This window comes from Sciurus carolinensis, chromosome 8 (genome assembly GCF_902686445.1).
Source record: "Sciurus carolinensis chromosome 8, mSciCar1.2, whole genome shotgun sequence".
Classification (NCBI taxonomy): domain Eukaryota; kingdom Metazoa; phylum Chordata; class Mammalia; order Rodentia; family Sciuridae; genus Sciurus; species Sciurus carolinensis.
This window is the reverse complement of record NC_062220.1, coordinates 19,854,847-19,872,779: the sequence shown is the minus strand read 5'-3', so window position 1 is coordinate 19,872,779 and position 17,933 is coordinate 19,854,847. Positions and strand designations below refer to the sequence as shown.

General features: G+C 41.8%; 1 protein-coding gene across 8 annotated transcripts in view; it reads left to right on the top strand.

Annotated features, from left to right (window-relative positions):
- Cald1 (caldesmon 1) overlaps positions 1–17,933 on the top strand; it is a 202,572-nt gene that overhangs the window by 123,944 nt on the left and 60,695 nt on the right. The window contains exon 1 of one of the 8 annotated variants that reach the window (XM_047560470.1): positions 9,772–10,003. The exons of the other annotated variants lie outside the window; for them this stretch is intronic. Coding sequence (XP_047416426.1) covers positions 9,951–10,003 — 53 coding nt within the window. The 5' untranslated portion in view covers positions 9,772–9,950. Of the gene's footprint in view, positions 1–9,771; positions 10,004–17,933 lie in introns of those variants that run through there. 8 annotated transcript variants of the gene reach the window in all.

The following is a 17,933-nucleotide window of genomic DNA, read 5'->3' as shown; positions in this document are numbered from 1 at the left end:
AACCACATCTTCCTCAAAGTTCAGAACACAACATTGAATAAGCATCAATACTTCATTCACAACTGTATATCAAGGCAGAACTTTGCTAAGTTTGCTGAGCTATTTGAGAAGAGGAAGAATTATTAATTGCCTTCATGAAGTCTTCTGGGTACTGACACCATTGGCCTCTTTTCTAAGGTCTTATCATTGCCCAGCTGAGTCTTCAAGTTATTGGAGTCTTGATTCCATTATCTTCTTCTCTAGTTATATGAAGAGATTCATCTCACACATTTCTCTGATTATTAAGGATGAATGGACTTTTACATCACAGAATTTTGACCATTTATGTTTAGTTTTATTATGGGGACGAATGATATTAACAAAGGAAGAATCAGTTTTCTTTTGTTGGCTTATTTGCTCTGGTATTCAAGCCCTTAGTTTCATTTACTGTCAGATCTGTGCTGTACAATCAGGTAATCATCAAATTACAGGGTTCTGACCAAACCCTCAGGAGTTTAGCAGTAACAAGCTGTATAATCAAACCTTTCTCTAATGAAAGACCAAGTGTGTGGTTGGGAAGAGTAAAGTGCTTCACTTAATCCCATGAGAATGAGAAGAAGCAGACAAGGGGTGGGGCCACCCTCAAACTAGTGTTTATCAACTCTGAAATAGAGAGTGTCTAAGGTACAAGTTAGGTCTGAAGTTTAGACTTTAAGTGGTGGATTGTTTTCTAGCATTAGGAAGAATGATGGACAAAAAAAAAAATTAAAATATATAGAGCAATACATTCAAACTAAAACTTTTTACCAAGGTATGGGGTTTCAATTTTTTTTTTCACTAAAATGGAGCAATTTTTCTTTTGTTCTTATAAATAGTCAATAAAAGTGCTGGAGGAATATTTTGAAACTGAGCTACTTCCTTATAAAAGTATACCCTTGATTAATTTGTTAACATAAAAGTTGTAATTAAAATAAAATCAGTGATCTGGAACACTCAGAACACATGGACCTGGAAGCACAATAGAATATCCTCAGAATTGTATCTCTTAATTTTAACTTAATTCTTAGTTCTTAGATCCACTAGGGAAGAGTCAGAAGGAAAGATAATTTGCAGTTATCCTAGAAAGACTCTGAATTCTAAAATATCTGGGAGAATCTCCAATTACTCCAGCCCTCTCTACTTTGCAACATATTCATATTTCACATCATTGGCTTTCAAATCTGAAGTGACTGTCTGCTACTTTTTGAAAAGTACCATCTATTTTATTTTCTTTATTGTCTTCAAAAGTCTTATATTGGAAAGTTTTCCAGATGGCTTCTGGCTTTTAAACAAGAAAAATGAATATGATTTTTTAATTAAATGTTTTCCCTTAAAAACTTGCCTGCTTCTAGACTATAAATTAATGAGCACAAAAGAGGTCCTGCCTTAATCCTAATAAGGGCTTGATTTTATTGCTCAATAACTTCAAAGTAAAATAGCATCTTAATGCTGAAAATCTTTCTTCTCTTAGTTTGTTTCTAATCTCCTGCCTGAGGCTGCCACCATAAAGGCACCTAAGAATTCTACAATTCTATTTCTGATAAATTCAATACATAAGGGTCAAGTTGCATTAGTGTCCCAGATTTAAGCAAGTGAAATTTAACTATACTCTGTGAGATTAGCAAATCTCATGAAAAAATAGGCCAGGAGAAGCTGTCTGCATGAATGGCAAATCTAAATCCAGGGTTGACACTGGACATCTAGAAACACCCAAATGAGATAGACTTTGAAACTGAGGATTTGTTCTGGCTTGTGACATGGGATGTCCTCCATCCCTGAGAGAGATGTGTCCTCATATCTCCGATTGGCTGGGTAAAATATTCCTTGTGATGATTTCACAACCCTTTGCTCTGACTCCATATTCACAAAGAAGTCTTTATGCAGCCAGCTTCCTGACATTCTGCCTGGGGAATGGGTGATGTCCTGGCTGGGGAGTTAGAATTCTCCAGATGCTGAAGAAGGAGGTCATCCGTTCTATCTTAATTTATTGGCATTATGATATAACACATCAGTCTCTCCTGATTCTGTAGTCAGTCAGTATCTCTGAGTTCTATCAACTTCGGAACTCCCAAAATCCAGTCTTTGTACAGCTGAGCGCCTAGATCCTGTACTATTATGAATAATCAGAAAAGGTTATGCTGTAGAAGCCTTTGGAAGGACCAGTCACTGATCTTCTTGGTACAGCTTCTCTACTCCCTTATTGTCCTTCATCAGCCCAGACAGAGAATGACATCTGCTTTATGCCCAACACTACTCTAGGCTGCATAGGATGCAAAAGTGACATTAGGTCACATCTCTTCTAGAAAAAAAAAAAAGGTTATGATATATTTGGTAAAGAAAAAATATACACACAAGCATAATGAATAAAAAAGACTCTGTGTATGGATCCATATTTATTTCTATAGAGATCATGTACTGATTCATGTGGTTTATTATTATCAAATAGGACAGGACCTAACCCCTATATAATGACACCTCATTTTTAATATAAACAATAAGCACAACACTTAAAGTGTTCAAAGCAAAAAGTAGGCAATAGCAATAGGAAACAATATGCCTTAATCCAGGTCTCACTTCCAAACGGAGAAATCAATATATTTTCAGACCTTATATGGTATCACTGGAAAAAACAAGCTGGATATGATTGCAGCTATAAAAGCCATGTGTAAATTTAATATCCAGATGCATAAAGTGGACACCAGCAAATACATTTATGGTTGTGGAAATATTTAGATACTTTGAACAAGAGTCAGACACACTAAGAATTCTGTGACTTATGAGCTGACATGTTTTCTTTGAAGATTTGACCTTTCTCCTGCGATAGAATCTATCCTAGAGCCCCTGTGATAATTGAATTCCCTTCACAGTTTAACTTCATCTATGTACAACAAATATAAATTCTAAAATATATCACTATGGTATAGATTCAGTTTCCTAGGTATAAAAATTGTATTCTTCCTGTACACACTTCTTTCCTAGAATTATGTAAAGGAGATAGGAGTATAATTTTCATAGAGACCAGAGTCAGGGATTTGTAGACATTCATTGGCAACTGTTCATTCAAGAGACTGTTTTTAAGGCCCAGTATTTGCAAGCACTGTTTGATTGTTTTAAAGATGTGTTTCAAGCTGGAGGGCAGAAGGGAGTTAAAGGCATAGTTCTTTTAAGATAGAAACTTTGCTCTCTAGGCAAAGAAAATAGTCCATGAAAACCTTACAGAATAGACCTAAATAATTGGTACAAAAGAGTTTTAATAGAAAACAGTAACTTTGTAGCGAGTTAGTTCAAGAGACATGTTCATACGTTACAACATAATTAATTCTCAAAATATGCACACAAGAGTGGGCTCAAACTTCCTGCTCTCTCCCTATAAGATGACAAATTACAAGGAAATAAAATCAAACCTAGGAAGACATCATGGGTTGGAGCAAACCACTGGTTCTTAAAGAATCACTAAAGACAGAGAATAAGGCATACTAGACAAAAGAAGAAGGGATAGCTATTCAGGTCAGGGTGGGGAGCATCAAGAAATGTCAGGCAAAGGAATCCACACTGAGTATTATGACATGCCGATTGAAAATATGTGTGAGTTTGTCACTGTGGGTACAGCTAGAGGTCAGGCTGTGCTTCAGGGGAAGAACTGGCAGGCAAGGCTAGGACTTGAGGTTTGGCCTTGGTAAGGAAAGAATGCTCTCTTTTTGATTGCTATTCTTGTGCTAAGGGAACCTGCATCCCACCATGAAAAATACAGAAATATCAAGACCAAGTGCAATGATGTATCACTGCACACTTCCATCCTGGTCCATCCTTGAACTCTGGTGACATTCATGGTGACCCCACTGGGTTGAGACCAGAGATGCATATGGAAGAAAGGGGAGGAAGAGTTCAGAGTGTTAGCTTTGAAGACAGTCAGTGGCGCATAGATGCATTTAGGTGAATAGTTATATCCAGGAGGAAAGAAGAGAATGTTAGTCTGGAGCACACAGAGGCTCTGAGTTACCTGGAAGGTTTTCCTTCTTAGGCTGGATGGCAGGCATGTACATGATCATTTGAGTATTTATAATTCATTTTAGTTTGTCAAATTACAGAATAAAATTTAATGTTTAAAAGATACAAAACCCTTCAAGCTGTAACTTCTCAATCAGAATCTGACTGTAGGGATCAATAGAATCACATTACTAATAATATAATTCTTTTTTATAGATGTTCTTAATAACTGTTTTATTTGTGAAACTTTTGATGGTAATGTTTTGTATCAAGTTAAATTTTATTTAATATAGGAAAACTTCCCCTGAACACCATAAAAATTCTTACATGAGTGATAATAAAATTACTCTTAATGGTACCTATTTATACAGGACTACTACTTTACCTCTGATTTTATAAAAGGTCCATACTGATTATTTCTGGGCGTCCCCATGGGCTGTCTCACACAAACTCATGAAGGATATGCTCAAGTGCCATGAGCCTCCTCTATGATTCCTGTTACTTGGCTCCTGCCCTAGTGTGGTCCTGGCCCCCTCTGCCAGGAAGTCACTTGCAGAGGACCCTCCACTGTCCCTGCCCTAAACCCCAACGTGAGAGTATCTTTTGGCCTCTGTGCACCAACATGTTCCCTGAGATACGAACTTTGGAGGTATTAAAGTGGCCCTGAATTCTTTGAAGTCCTCCAGAGTTCTGAAACCAAACAAGGAGAAAATAATGACTCTGCTGCTACCCTTTGTCATCTAGACACTGAAATTTGACTTGCACTCAGCACATACCTTGTGGAAACAACTCCAACATCCCTCTGCAGTCACCTCTCCTCAGGGCACAGACCTGCCACAATGCAGCTGGGTTAAGGGACCAATCCTAAAGTTTGCAACAGCAAATGACATCCCCAATCCCTCAGGCAGATCATCTACCTCATCACTCAGTTATGCACACTCACATATATCTCAGTTTCAGTGGTGGACGTGACTAAACATGAGGCTGGGTCACCACTAGTACCACTTATGTTCCCATGTTTGACTCCATTACAGAAAAAAAAATTAACTTGGTCAAGGTCATTATTTGCTCTTTATAAAGTCACATGTGCTAATTGGCTTCTGTAATCTATGTTATAGAAAGCATTTGCTGCTCCAGGCACTGCACTTAACAGAGTGAGAGGAGGGTCACAAAGATGGTAAGACAGGATGCTGTCCTCAAAGAGCCCTCAGTCTGATTAGGGAGGCTGAGGCGTGTGAACATCCTCCCCATGTAGTCCACGACCTTGAGCTCTGTGTCACCTCAAGTAAGTCATTAGACTTCCCAGGTATTGAAATCCAGGCAGACTCTCCTTGCAGTGTCTTTCTCTCCCTTTTTGAAATGAGTTCTTGAGTCCCACAGTTTCCTATTTAACTTACCAAGATTTTAGACAAGAAAAATATATATCTTGAAAGAGTTGAAAAATGGATCCCTGAAAACAGTATGAAGTTCACTATATTAAGAACAAATAATAACACAAAACAGCTCTACAAATAAATACTGGAAATAGACTAAGCAGCAAATCTGGAAGAAGGAGGAGGAGGAGGAGGAGCAGGGGAGCGGGGGAGGGGGAGAGGGGAGGAGAAGAAGAATTTAGCCCAGAGGTGAATGAATGAGCTCTGTAACAGATGCCATTATCCATGAGAGAATGAGGTAAGGATGTGTTGGCAGGCATGGGGACGTCTTCCAGCACATGCGACCTTGGCCAAGCTTTTATTGCGTCCCATTTAAAGAATTGTTATATTAAAAGGGTGGGAAATGGGCATTGGGATCTAGCCTAGAACAGACAAGGCTAAAGGATGACTTAATATCATCCTTAAGAGACAGAAGTGCCTTTCTATTTTAGCAACAGGAAGTCTAGCTTGATAACAGAACAAACTGAGAGCAAGAGTGACTAAACCCGAGCCTGGGTCACAGGATGTCACCTTTTGAAGTTAAGTGCTTCAACTCTATTTCTTTCAGAGCACTGTTCACTTTCCAGCTTGCGGTGGAACATTTGTGTACATCTCTTATCTCCCTTTGAGGCTACCTTTCTTATTTTTGTATCCCCCACAACACTCAGTGCTGTGACTTGCTTGCAATAATATTTAAATAACGTTAAGAGGGTGGGGAGCATGCTGGGACAAAACTATATGGCTGCCATCACAAAGGCAATAAAGGAGTGTAGAAATCCAAGCCCTTGTTACAGGCCTAGAGACAGAAGAAGCAAAGAATAGTGAGGAAAACAGTGTTAGCACAGACCACAGGGACTCTGGTGAAGGGCGGAAGTCACACTGGAAGACGTGGGAGATTGGAAGGATGAGGGTAACGATCCACAGCAACCCACATGACCTCCACCCTCCACCTGCCACCACATACTCCTAAGGAAGATGGGGAGCTGCAGAGACGCAATGAGGAGAGGCAAGGTAAAGCAGTTACTCCTAGGCGGAATGAGGGAAGTGTATATGATTTCTGCAAGGGGGGATGCAGAAAGGGAGAAGTATTTCCTGAGGCCGTTTCTTAGGCTGTTAATAAGCAATGTCGTTGAGCAGTTTGACGCAATATAGTTTAAGTAAATACGTTCAGTGCCGTTGTAAGGGCAATGCCATCAGCTGGGGAGAAATATTAGAAGGGGCCAGTGGAAAGGAGGACAGTCTGCATGCCAATATGTAGTTAAACCCTTTACTTTCATTTCTAGCCATCTCTTGGTGAGCTGCTGTCTAGGCAAGATTCTTGCCTAAAAGGGTGGAGTTTATGAATTTCTTCATAAGAAAATAGAGCTCTAAGAGCCTTTTCAAAAATTCCCTTTAAATTGTTTAAACTGTTGTGAGTAAATTTAAGTGAATTTTGCAGAAAATGAATGACTGTGTGTGTGCATGTGTATTGCATGTGCGTGTGTTTGCATATGTGCATGTGCATGCATGTATGTGTGTTTCATGTTTTTGAGAGTATATGCATGTGCAGGTATGCGTGGATGCACGTGTGTGTGTGACTTAAGTGCATTAGTGCAGTGCATATGGTGTTTCCCACATACCTCTCTTTTCTCTAGGGAATTGCTCCGAAGTAGAAGCTGTTCTTAAACAACTATTGCAGACTATGAAGTCTGGAACAGATCATGTGGTCCAGTCTTCTACCTCCATGAAATAAAGTTATTTTTAAAATCATATTTTATTAATAAAGGACCACCCTGTGGTGGGAGCTGTTCCTTTCTATCACACTGACCTCCATCAAACCTTCCCAGGCCAGAATCCCTTTGATGAAAAATTAAACAATAAAGCATCCAGAAGGAAGGGATGCAATAAGTATTCTGAGTGTGGCCCCGATTTTTATTTTCCCAAGTCGGAGTCCTGAAGTGTCATCCTATGTGTGACACCCACTGTCTTGCCCAGTTATTCACAGTGCCAAAGAATGGTCTCATTAGTACAGCTCTCAGAGATGCCTGCTCTGGAAGCTGGATCCAGTGTCCACCACACGGTGAAATCACATACGCCTGTGCAGAACACTTTCCAAAGTTCTCTCACTTTGTCCCCACCCCCAGTCCCTGGCTTAGAGGACCACCTGGAAGCTGTTGCTCAACCCAGTCTGCTCACTGCTCCTGATTCACTTGTTATCTTCCTGCCTCTCCCTGCATCACATCTGCCCATCTTTGGCCTCCATGCTCTGCCTGTTCTCTGCTGGTGTCTGATCGAGGTCCAAGACCCACTTCTATTTCTATGTCAGTACTGTGGCATGAGTTATGACACCAGTGAGTTTTACTGTTGCACACTGGAGACAGATAGCTACTCCCCAGATGCACTGCATTAATAACAAGGGACCAGCTGAGAGCACGCATGAGCTTTCCCTTTCCCTGTCTCTACCAGGGGGAAACAGTGCGGTGCATCTCCTTTCTGCAGACCTTCACCTGAGGCAGAATATCAGCACCTGAGCAGAAGATTACTACATTCTTAACTCTCTTCTATAGAGGGCAAGGTGTGTGTGTGTGTGTGTGTGTGTGTGTGTGTGTGTAAAAGAGAGAAGGAGAGAAAGGGCGAGAGGCTGACTACTGGCCTAGAAAACCACAGATTTTCTTCTAGGCTATTCCATTTTGGACCCTATTCTGAACATGACAAAACTATACTTCCCATCTCAGTATTGGAGTGGGAGGGGGGTTAAGAGGAGAAGGGTGTTCTCAGGTAAAATTTATTCCCAAGGTCAAATGAGTATCATGAGCAAATATGTTAGTTTTCTATCACTGCTGTAACAAATAACCACAAACTTGGTGACTTAAAACAACACAAACTTCTTATTTACAGGTTTATAGAAGGATGACCCAGATCTCACCGGGTTGAAATCAAGGTGTCCTCAGGGTCACATTCCTTTCTGGAGGCTCTAGGGGAGAATCCATTTCCTGGCCCTTTCTTGCATGACTGGGCTGTCACATTCCTGGGCTTGGGAGTGGCGGGGGGGGGGGGGGGGGGAGGGGGGGTTGTCCCCCATCAGCAAATCCAGCAACAGTTGTATCTCTCCAACCTTTCTTCTGTAGCCCTATCTCCCTTTGACCAAAAGCAGAAAAGTCTCTCTGATCCATATGATTAGATTGCACACCTTGGTAATCCAGGGTAATCCCCCACCCCACTTCAATGTCTTCTGTTTAATCACATCTGCAAACTCCCTTGTGCAGGATAAAGTAATATTCCTCAGTTTCTAGAGGTTAGGGGAATAGACCTCTTTAGGGGGAAAGTTCTGCCTACAGAATTTAATATGCAATTGAAGGGCAAAAAGTTAAATGGGCAGCATGAGACTGATTGCCTCTGCTATTTGCCAAGAGAATAACCTAACCCTACATTGTGAGGATCTGAGTTGCTCTACTCATTTGACAGAAAGCCAGTCCCATAAGTAGTAGATAGGTCCTCCAGCACCAGTGTGTTCATTGCTCCTTAGAGGTGAAGGAACCATTCATAACTCAAGGCGAGAGCGGTGTCATCTCCAGATAGAATCAACAACACCCCCTCCTCAGGGGCTGGAATTTATTTGTCTTCCAAGCTGTTGCAGACCAGCTTCCTTTGCCCACCTTGGCTGGTGAGATCATCTTCTGAGTGCCATGGATGGGCAGAGGGCAGATGTGTACCCTGTTCCAACACGTTCCCAGGCAGGCTGTTGCTCTCATTTCTCAGATGAGTGCAAGCACCAAACACCCTGTACAGTTCAGCCCAACACTGAGAAGAATCCGTGTCTCTTCGTCCTTCGCATTTGGTTTGCATTTTTATGTCATGCATCTCTCCCTGGATAAAAGGGATAAGAAGAGTTTCTCAGATTTGATTTCTCAGTGGGAACTGTTTGCTTTGGAAGCCGCCTACATCAATGCTAATTGAGAACAGAACTCAGGAGGAGGGCCTGAGAACGGCACCCGGATGAACTTTTCGGTGGGCCGATTTCTGTTGATCTTGTCAGAACTGGGTTGTGTCTGCGTATAATAATACCATGATCGACTATTTCCAAAAGGCCAGCACAGGCATCAGCATCTTTTCCTTTGACTAGTTCCCTCCCTTGGGGTAGTTACTTATTCCATATAGTTAAGGATATGAAGTCTTCCTCAGGAATGCTACTGGAGATTCCAGCCACTAAAACGCCGCAGTAAGGATCTGGAAATCTCCAGGCAATTTGTGCCCTTCGAATCTAAATTTGATGGGCTTCTATTAGAGAGATTACAGTAAAAAATAACAATCAGCTCTCTGATGATCCTGTGTGGAGGGAAAGGGTGGGGAGGAGTAGATTTGGCTGAGGACAAGCCCAGACTTTCGTCACAGGGACAGACCAAAGTGTTAACACAAAGGGAGGACACTGGAGCATCCTGCACACTGCATTTCAGTCGCAGATGACAGGGCCCATCCGCGGGTCCGGCCCACGCCCTGACAAACCGGCCAGGTCCCGGTGCCTCCGCGGCCCGCCGCCCCTGCCCAGCTGCGGACATGCTCGGTGGATCCGCGTCCCACGGAAGACGCAGCCTGGCCGCGCTCTCCCAGTGAGTCCGCACTTCACCTCCTGGATTTCTCTCTTCTTTCTTTCTAACTTTTTTTTTTTTTTTAAACAAAAGAATGTGGCTTAAAGAAAAAAAAAAAAAATTGTGGGAGTGGGAGGGGAGAGGAGGCAGGAGGACGGGAAGCAAGGCCAGTGTGTGAGCTCCAGACCTGCCTGAAACTTTGAGGTCTCAGCTGCCTGTCGGTTCTGCTTTTCTGGTTTCCCTGTTTCCAGGTTTAGGGCGCCTTCGCTGGGGTTTACACCTGGGCACGGGTCTCTCCAGTCCACATGCTGATCTGCAAAGCATTGTGTTGCTAAAGATCTGCTGTTAATTTAGACCTAAGCCCTCTCTGCCTCGGAGTGATCCATTTGCAGGACGCAGAGATTTCGCATTGCCCAATCTCTAAGTAAACAGCCTGGAGCCCTCTATACTGACCATCTGACTGGGACCAAACAAGACCCAGAGCATATGCTATTGATCAGGGAATTGTTCAGATAACAGGCTCCAAAGTTTTGAGATCATGAAACCCTGGAATGTGAAAGCCAGAAGGGGCCTCTAGGATCGCTTGGTGCAATGCTCCCGTTCTACAGAGGAGGAAACGGAGTCCATTGGGCTAACTGACCTACCCCAAGTCAGACGACCATCCGTGGGGAAGCCATGTCTCTGTACTCCCCGGCCAGGGCCGTTTTCACACTGGCGTTTATGAGGTTTGAAAAACTTACTGGGTCTTGGGGAAAAGTACCACGCAGGAGTAACCACACCAAATGGGCTTTCAGTAAGACTTTTCCATTTTTGAGAGTTTTGGCACTGATTCAGAATGACAATTGTTGTTCCAGTTGTTCCAAGCATTTGTGTAACAGTTAATCAAATAAACAGAAGAGCTCAATGGGGTCCTGAAAATGAGGCCCACGTCCATTATATTAACAGACCTCTTGGATAAAGTTTCTGTGTGATCGCATAAGTATGAGAGCCTAAGGGACTTGAGAGGTTATCTGTACAGTCCAGTGCTTATCACACTTTTTAAAAATCCAATTTAATTTTACAGGGAATCCTATCATGTAGAGGAGATGTTCTGGTTAAATACGTTTTGGTTCTAGAGCTCTGGATCCTCACAACACTGCCCAATTCCAGCCCAGGGCACACATTCCACCCCACTCCTAACTCCCCCACTCCTGTCCTCTCCACCAAAATGTCCCTGGAATCCTAGATCTCCATGGAAGGGTTCAGGAAACCACTGATCTTGTTGAATGCTTTTATTTCAGACAAGGAAACTGAGGCTCAGCGGCGGTAAAGGGCTTGCCCAGATCTCACAGCTGGTCTGCCGCAGAGCCCGGAATGCTTGGGAAAAACATATATCTCACTCTCTTTCCTTCCCAGATGCTCCCCTTGGACACCTGGCCCTGGCTCTCTTTTCACTTCAACACGCCTGTGGTTCCATCAGTTTTCTTTCTCCATCTTTCACTCTTCTCCACTCATTCTGTCACTTCCTGAATTTCAGCAGTTATTGCTTTCCACCTGGATGATTGTAATTTCCTCACATCTGGCCCCTGGCCTCAGACTCTGTCCCCTTCCAGTCCAATCCTCCCATCTACCCCCACACACCATCTCCACCTTTGAGCATAAAGCCCACTTTCCTTCATACAATATACAAAGTTCTCCACATTCTCCCTTCAATATTCCTTCCCATCCTGACCTTCCAGTGCTCCAGCCAAACTGTCCTCTCACTATTCCCCAAATTCATCATCTACAAGCCACCTCCACCTCTTGGCTCACTCTACTCCCTGCATGAGGAATAAATACTCTCTTTCCATGTCTGCTTCTGACTTCCTTCAAAGCCCTGATCAAATGCTGCCTTCCTCCCTACACCTTCCTCAGTTCCTGGGCTCTCTATCCACTCTCTTTGTCCGTTCTTTTATTATTAACCTTGTGCTAAAGCTAGTGGAGAACATGTCTGTTCTCTCGATTGATGGCAACTCATTTGAAGGCAGGAACTATTTTGAATCTTCAGCATTCAGAATGATGCCCCATACTAGAAAAATATGAAGTTTCCGAGGCTTCAAGAAATTAAACTCATTTCATCTACATTTACACTTTTCATTTCAGTTCATTTGACACACGAAGCCTCTGCACCTTTTGTTTTGCATGAAGTACCAGACTAAATGCTAAAGCAGGTGCCTGACCAAATGAACTCTGAATTCCTTTGCATTTCCGTCAGATAATTTATCTCAGTTTCATCACCTACAGAACACGATTGGCAGTGATTTTTTTATGAGGCACATTAAAATTCCTGAATGCCAAGACCTGCACAAGGGGCCATGTTATTTTCAAGAGCAGGTGTGAATGGCTACTCAGTTCTTTAGGTTTCAAGTTGTATTTAATTTATTCTTAGTAAGGTCACTGAGAGATTCTGTTGACTATTTTCCACTGCTATTTTATCCTTTCCCCATAGTCCTGCTAAAGTTTACTTGAGTCTAGATTTTGAGTTTCCTGTAAATGTTTGTGTTTTAGTCCATTAAGAGTTACATTTCTTAAAAAATAAGATGCTTATAAGTATCCTCAGGATGAAAGTTCAAAGTTTTGTTCTTGTGTCACTTTTTGTCACTAACATGGAAGGGGATATAAATTTTAAGTCTATGGAATCAAGGACATAGGGGGAATTATTTAGTTCACCCCATTGTTTTCCAAAGGAACTAAGTTGAAAACATTGCCCAGAAATAATTAAATGATTGGCATAACTTTATAAGATTCTGCAGAAGTGACCGAAGAAATACACACAGAAATGTTCAGATTTGTAAAGGGCATAGGAATACATGGTTTATCCAGTGTGATATGGCAATGTAGCATTCCAGTTTTCCAGGATGCTAAATTTGTAAATGATAATAATTATAATAGAAACTATTTTGCTCCCTTCCTTTTTTTTTTTTTTTTTTTTTTTTTTGTACAGGGGATTGAACTCAGGGGCACTCAACCACAGAGCCACATCCCCAACCGTATTTTTTGTGTTATTTAGATATAGGGTCTCACTGAGTTGCTTAGCACCTCCCTTTTGCTGAGGCTGGCTTTGAACTCCAATACTCCTGCTTCATCCTCCCAAGCCACTGGATTACATGCATGCACCACCATGCCCAACTATTTTGCTCCTAAATTTAAGTATTATAGTACATTTGAGATACTTTCCAATAGCTCAGATTCATCACCATGAACAGTTTTGTGTTTTTTTTCAGTCATACATCAAAACCATGATACCTCAGAGAATAAGATACCCACCAGAGATAGGTCTGATTATTATGTGATGTTTTCTGTCTTCTTATTGATGCTCTTTATTTCTTCTAGTAGCTACTAATACACTTTTTTCTAGTGTTCCACTCTATTCTGCTGTAGCCAAGCATGCCAGAAAACCTGTTGGTTAATATTATATTCAAAGTAAAAATCAATAGTCCAGTTAGAAGGACCTTCTCTCTTACAAAGCCAAGTACATTTTGTGACTGCTGGTTTGCCTGCCTAACTGGCCCTTTGTGTTCACTTTTGGGTTCAAAGATAGGTTTTATGTGGTTGAGTTTTCTGGACCTCTTATCTGGTGAAGAGTGAAAACTTTAATGTTTATGGATAAAAAACAAGAAAATGGCCAAAAAGTAGGTCATAGTTCTTTGCATGGATTGGGTACCCTCTAAAGGTTTGTTCTTGCAGTGATTATAGAGGTGGTCCTTCCAAATCTTTATTGAAGAGTTCTAGACTTTTCTGTGTGTGTCTTTCCTATAAATGGCCCAGTACATGGATAAGGTATCTGGTGACCCAGTTGATGCCGTCTGCACTGCTTTTCCTTTTTACTTCTCCTTACCTTTGACCTGTTGATACTTGAAATGAGCCTTTACTTCACACTGCTTCTTACATCTCTCCAAGCCCGTCAAAAATAGCTTTGCAGAGCTGATTCTACCAGTGGCAAGAGGGATGGAGCATAGGGGAGGAGTTTTGCTGTCCTCTGGAAGTTGATTTGCCTCTGGAATTCCTAACTAGACAGTTAGGATGCCTTTTCCCATGGAAATACAACTTCAGTTCTCTCTACTAGCTTCTGACATATCTTGGGTGGCTGGCCTGAGTTCCCAACTACCATGTGTAATGGTGTTTGAAGTTCCAAAAACCAATTTACAAATGAAAGTTTTGGAAGAGGCTCTCCATAAATGTAGTGCTGCCTGGATTTATTTCCAAGCCTAATTGAATTTTTAAGAGGAGTCTTTTAAAAAATCTGTAAACTTTGTTCATTTCCATCTATTCATTCAACAAATATTCATTGAGGGTTTCCTGTGCTTGTTAGCCCTACTGTACTAGGAACTAAGAACAGAGGAGAACAAAGTACAGGCTCTGACCTCGAGGTTATCTCAGCTTCTATCCTCCCAGCCACTGCATAAGCCTTTCTTCGATCATCTGCATATACCTACCATCTAACACACACATAGTCCAGTCCACTTAGGAGTGTGGCTTCAGTCAGAGCAGTATAGATCCATGATTAGCATTATATAATCCCTGTTCTCAATTTGCTTTTTTTCCTATAATCTTCTGAAACAAATACATTAATTAGATAGAGATAGAAATATTACGTTTCTCAAAACAGTGTTCACCCTTGCTGTGTATGATGTCCTCTGATTTTTTTTTTTTTTTTTTTTTTTTTTTTGGTACTGGGGGTTAAACCCAGGGGTACTTAACCAATGAACTACACCCCCAGTCCTTTTTTATATGTTGTTTAGAAATAGGGTCTCCATGAGTTTCTTAGGGGCTCACTTAAGTTGCCAAGGCTAGCTTTGAAGTTGCGATCCTCCTGCCTCAGCCTCCCAAGCTGCCAGGATTACAGGTGTGCACTACCACACCCAGCCTCCTCTGATATTTTTATACCATTCTATTTCATTTCAAATGCTGGTTATGACCCAGTAAATAGATTTCATAAGGTGTAAACAGGTCCCAAACTGAAGTTTGAAAACCACTGACCATATCACATGATCTTGGTTCTCTGGTCCCTTCCTTCAGAGGAGCTTAGGAAGTTCTGCTAGCCAGTGACCACCCAGGCTATGGGATACAGGGGTCAACCTGGAGGTTGAAGGAAAGGTTTATGTGGATGGAGTCGCAAGATCTTGATTCTCATCTGTAATTAGCACTGTGACCCCTTCACAAAGTCACTTCAACTTGCTGCAACAAAGCTGATAAAATGGACATGCTAATGCCTGCTCTGTACAAATCACAGGGTGAGCAAGGACGTCCAGCTTGGTAATACCAGTTAAAGTGTACAGAAAAACATTAAGCACAAAGCCAGTGCAAGTTATTGTTAAATGATCTTACTTTTCCCAATTAAAATTTAATATCAAAGGAACTACTTAGGGAGAACATATGTTCTTAATAGAGCTGGGCAGGGATCCTTAAACACGCTACGATGTGATGCAACTTCATAAGTGAAAATCTCAGGGTGACATTTGTTTGTGATGTTGTAACTAGGTTTATATTTAAGAAACACAGCTGGGTCCTCCTCACTGTTCTGCCTTTAAATACTTTTCTGCTTTTAAAATCAAGAAAGCAAGTAGGTGGTCGATGGGTTCTTTTGCCTGATATTATCTGCTCTATGTTACTAGATTTATAAACACTAATTTCTACTGTTTTTAAGACTATTTTTTTATTAAAAGCAACTCATGTTAAACAAAACTAAGTGGTAAGGATGATCACCTTATGAAGAAGTTTCAAGACAACAAATTTGTAGAGAAAATATGGTGCTTTTCTCATTGATCTTTCACTTTTCCTTATAACTGTATTCTAATCCTCGTCTCTCTCAGCCATTGATTGGAATGAATGTTCCTTCCGTGTTCTGCTGAGCTCCTAGCCCTTCCGGCTGAGCTCTGCCTGCTAACTGGGCTCTCTGTGTCTTGTTTCTATTTTTCCATGACTGTTTGCTGACTGTTACTCAACTTTCCATCACTGAGACAAAATGCCTGAGATGACTTTTTAAAAGGAGAGTTTTGTTTGGCTTATGGGGTCTGAGCTTTCAGTTGATGGTCACTTGAACCTGTTGCTTTAGGCCTGGGGTGGCACAGTACATCATGTTGGATGGTAGGAGCATGTGGTAGAGGAGGCCTGGTCACATCATGGCCACTGGGAGATAGAGAGAAAGACAGGAAGGGGTTAGGGTCCAGTTCCCCGCAGCAGCATGCTCCTAATGACCACCTCCTCCACTAGGCCCCATCTCTTAAAGGTTCCACCACTTCCCAATAGTGCCATAGCCCAGAGACCAAGCCTGTAATGCTGGGCCTTTGGGGCACAGTCCCAGATCCAAGCTGTAGCACTGATGTTTACAAGGAACTGTTTTTTACTCCCCTTTTCTAGAATTTGATTCTCCAAATTACTCCCCTTTACTTCATATGCTATCAGAGAGAAAATAATTAAATACTAAAATAAGGACCACATTCACTCCAAACACAAGCAAATAAGCTTTCTACTTTTGCTCTTTAAAAAGTGAAGCATCGTTCAGTAATACCCCACCAAAGGCCACAGCTCATCACAACCCTGGGTGGTTTTGGAGAAAATACATAAAATGCATACAATCTACACCATTTTTAAAAACTAGTTTTAAGCTGACTTCATGACCATTGTAGTCTCTGTGTAGATAGTTTCCACAGCTTTTTTTTTTTAAACGTCTATGATCTGCCTAAAATTGAATTGAGAAAGACTGTGTTCACACAGCTTTTTAATGAGTGAGCTAAGGCCCAGGGGCTTAGGTACATTGGACTCCTGAAGCAGAAGGGGTCATCTAGTGAGGACCCATTGCTCAACTGTGCTCTCTGGCAGGTGCCCTTGCAGCACGAAGCCATCGCGCAGGTTGGGAAAGTCTCGACACTCCTGTTGCACACACGCAACTCTCTGAGCCCCAAATGTCCTTGTTCTTGGCAGGAGAGAACTGGAGCCAGATATTCACTATTGCCCTTCCCTCTGAGCATTCCCCTTCCCCAAAACCCCAGGGACAAATGGCATGATACCCCCAGCCAATAAAATGGCGGAGGCAGGGGCAAAAGACAGCAGAATGTGTGCATTCATTAAAACATTCTTCTCCTTTTCAGAAAGTCAGAACTCTTCTCACTTGCTACTTAAAATGGGAATCCAAACTGCTAGAATTTGGCCAACTCTAATTTTTAAGGACATTTGCTAAAAACTGACTTTTTTTGGCAAAACACAGAGTGACTGTTTTTCTGAGTTGGCCTAAACCAGATACATTGGGAAGGAGGATATGGTAAGAATTAGGGATTTGTTTGCCAGCAAATGGCACTACTTTTAAGTTGTCTTGACAGGTGAGGACAGTATCAATTAAGAATATTGACTTCAAGATCCAGAAAAGCTTGGGTTCATACCCTAGTCCCATCAATTTTTTTAGTGGCACACCCCTGAGCAATTAATCTACTTAAACTTGTCGACCAAAAGAGGAAAATATATGTGAAGTGGTTAGCATGCTGCTTGGTGTTTAGTAGGAGATGAGTCTGGGGAACTGCTTGGTAATCCCCAAAGCACCTAGGACTTCCATAGCAAAGTGCTGCAGACTGAGTGGCTTAGAACAACAGAAGCTATTGCCTCACAGGTTTGGAGGCCAGAAGACTGAAATCAAGTTGGCAAGGGGGCTGTGTTCCTCCAAGATCTATAGGGGAAGGAACTTTGCTTGCCTGTTCCAGCTTTTGGTAGCCCCAGAAGTGTCCTGTGCCTGCTGCCTATGTCTCCTCCCATAGTCCTCACTCTGTGCATGCCTGAGATGGTACTGAAGTCTTATACAACTGGATGCCAACCTAATGACCTCATCTTAACTTGATGGCATAAACAAAGACCCTTTTTTTCTAAATAAGATCACATCCTGAGGTACTGGGCTTCAACATATTTGTGGGGAACAAAGTTCAACCCATATATCAGCATGCAG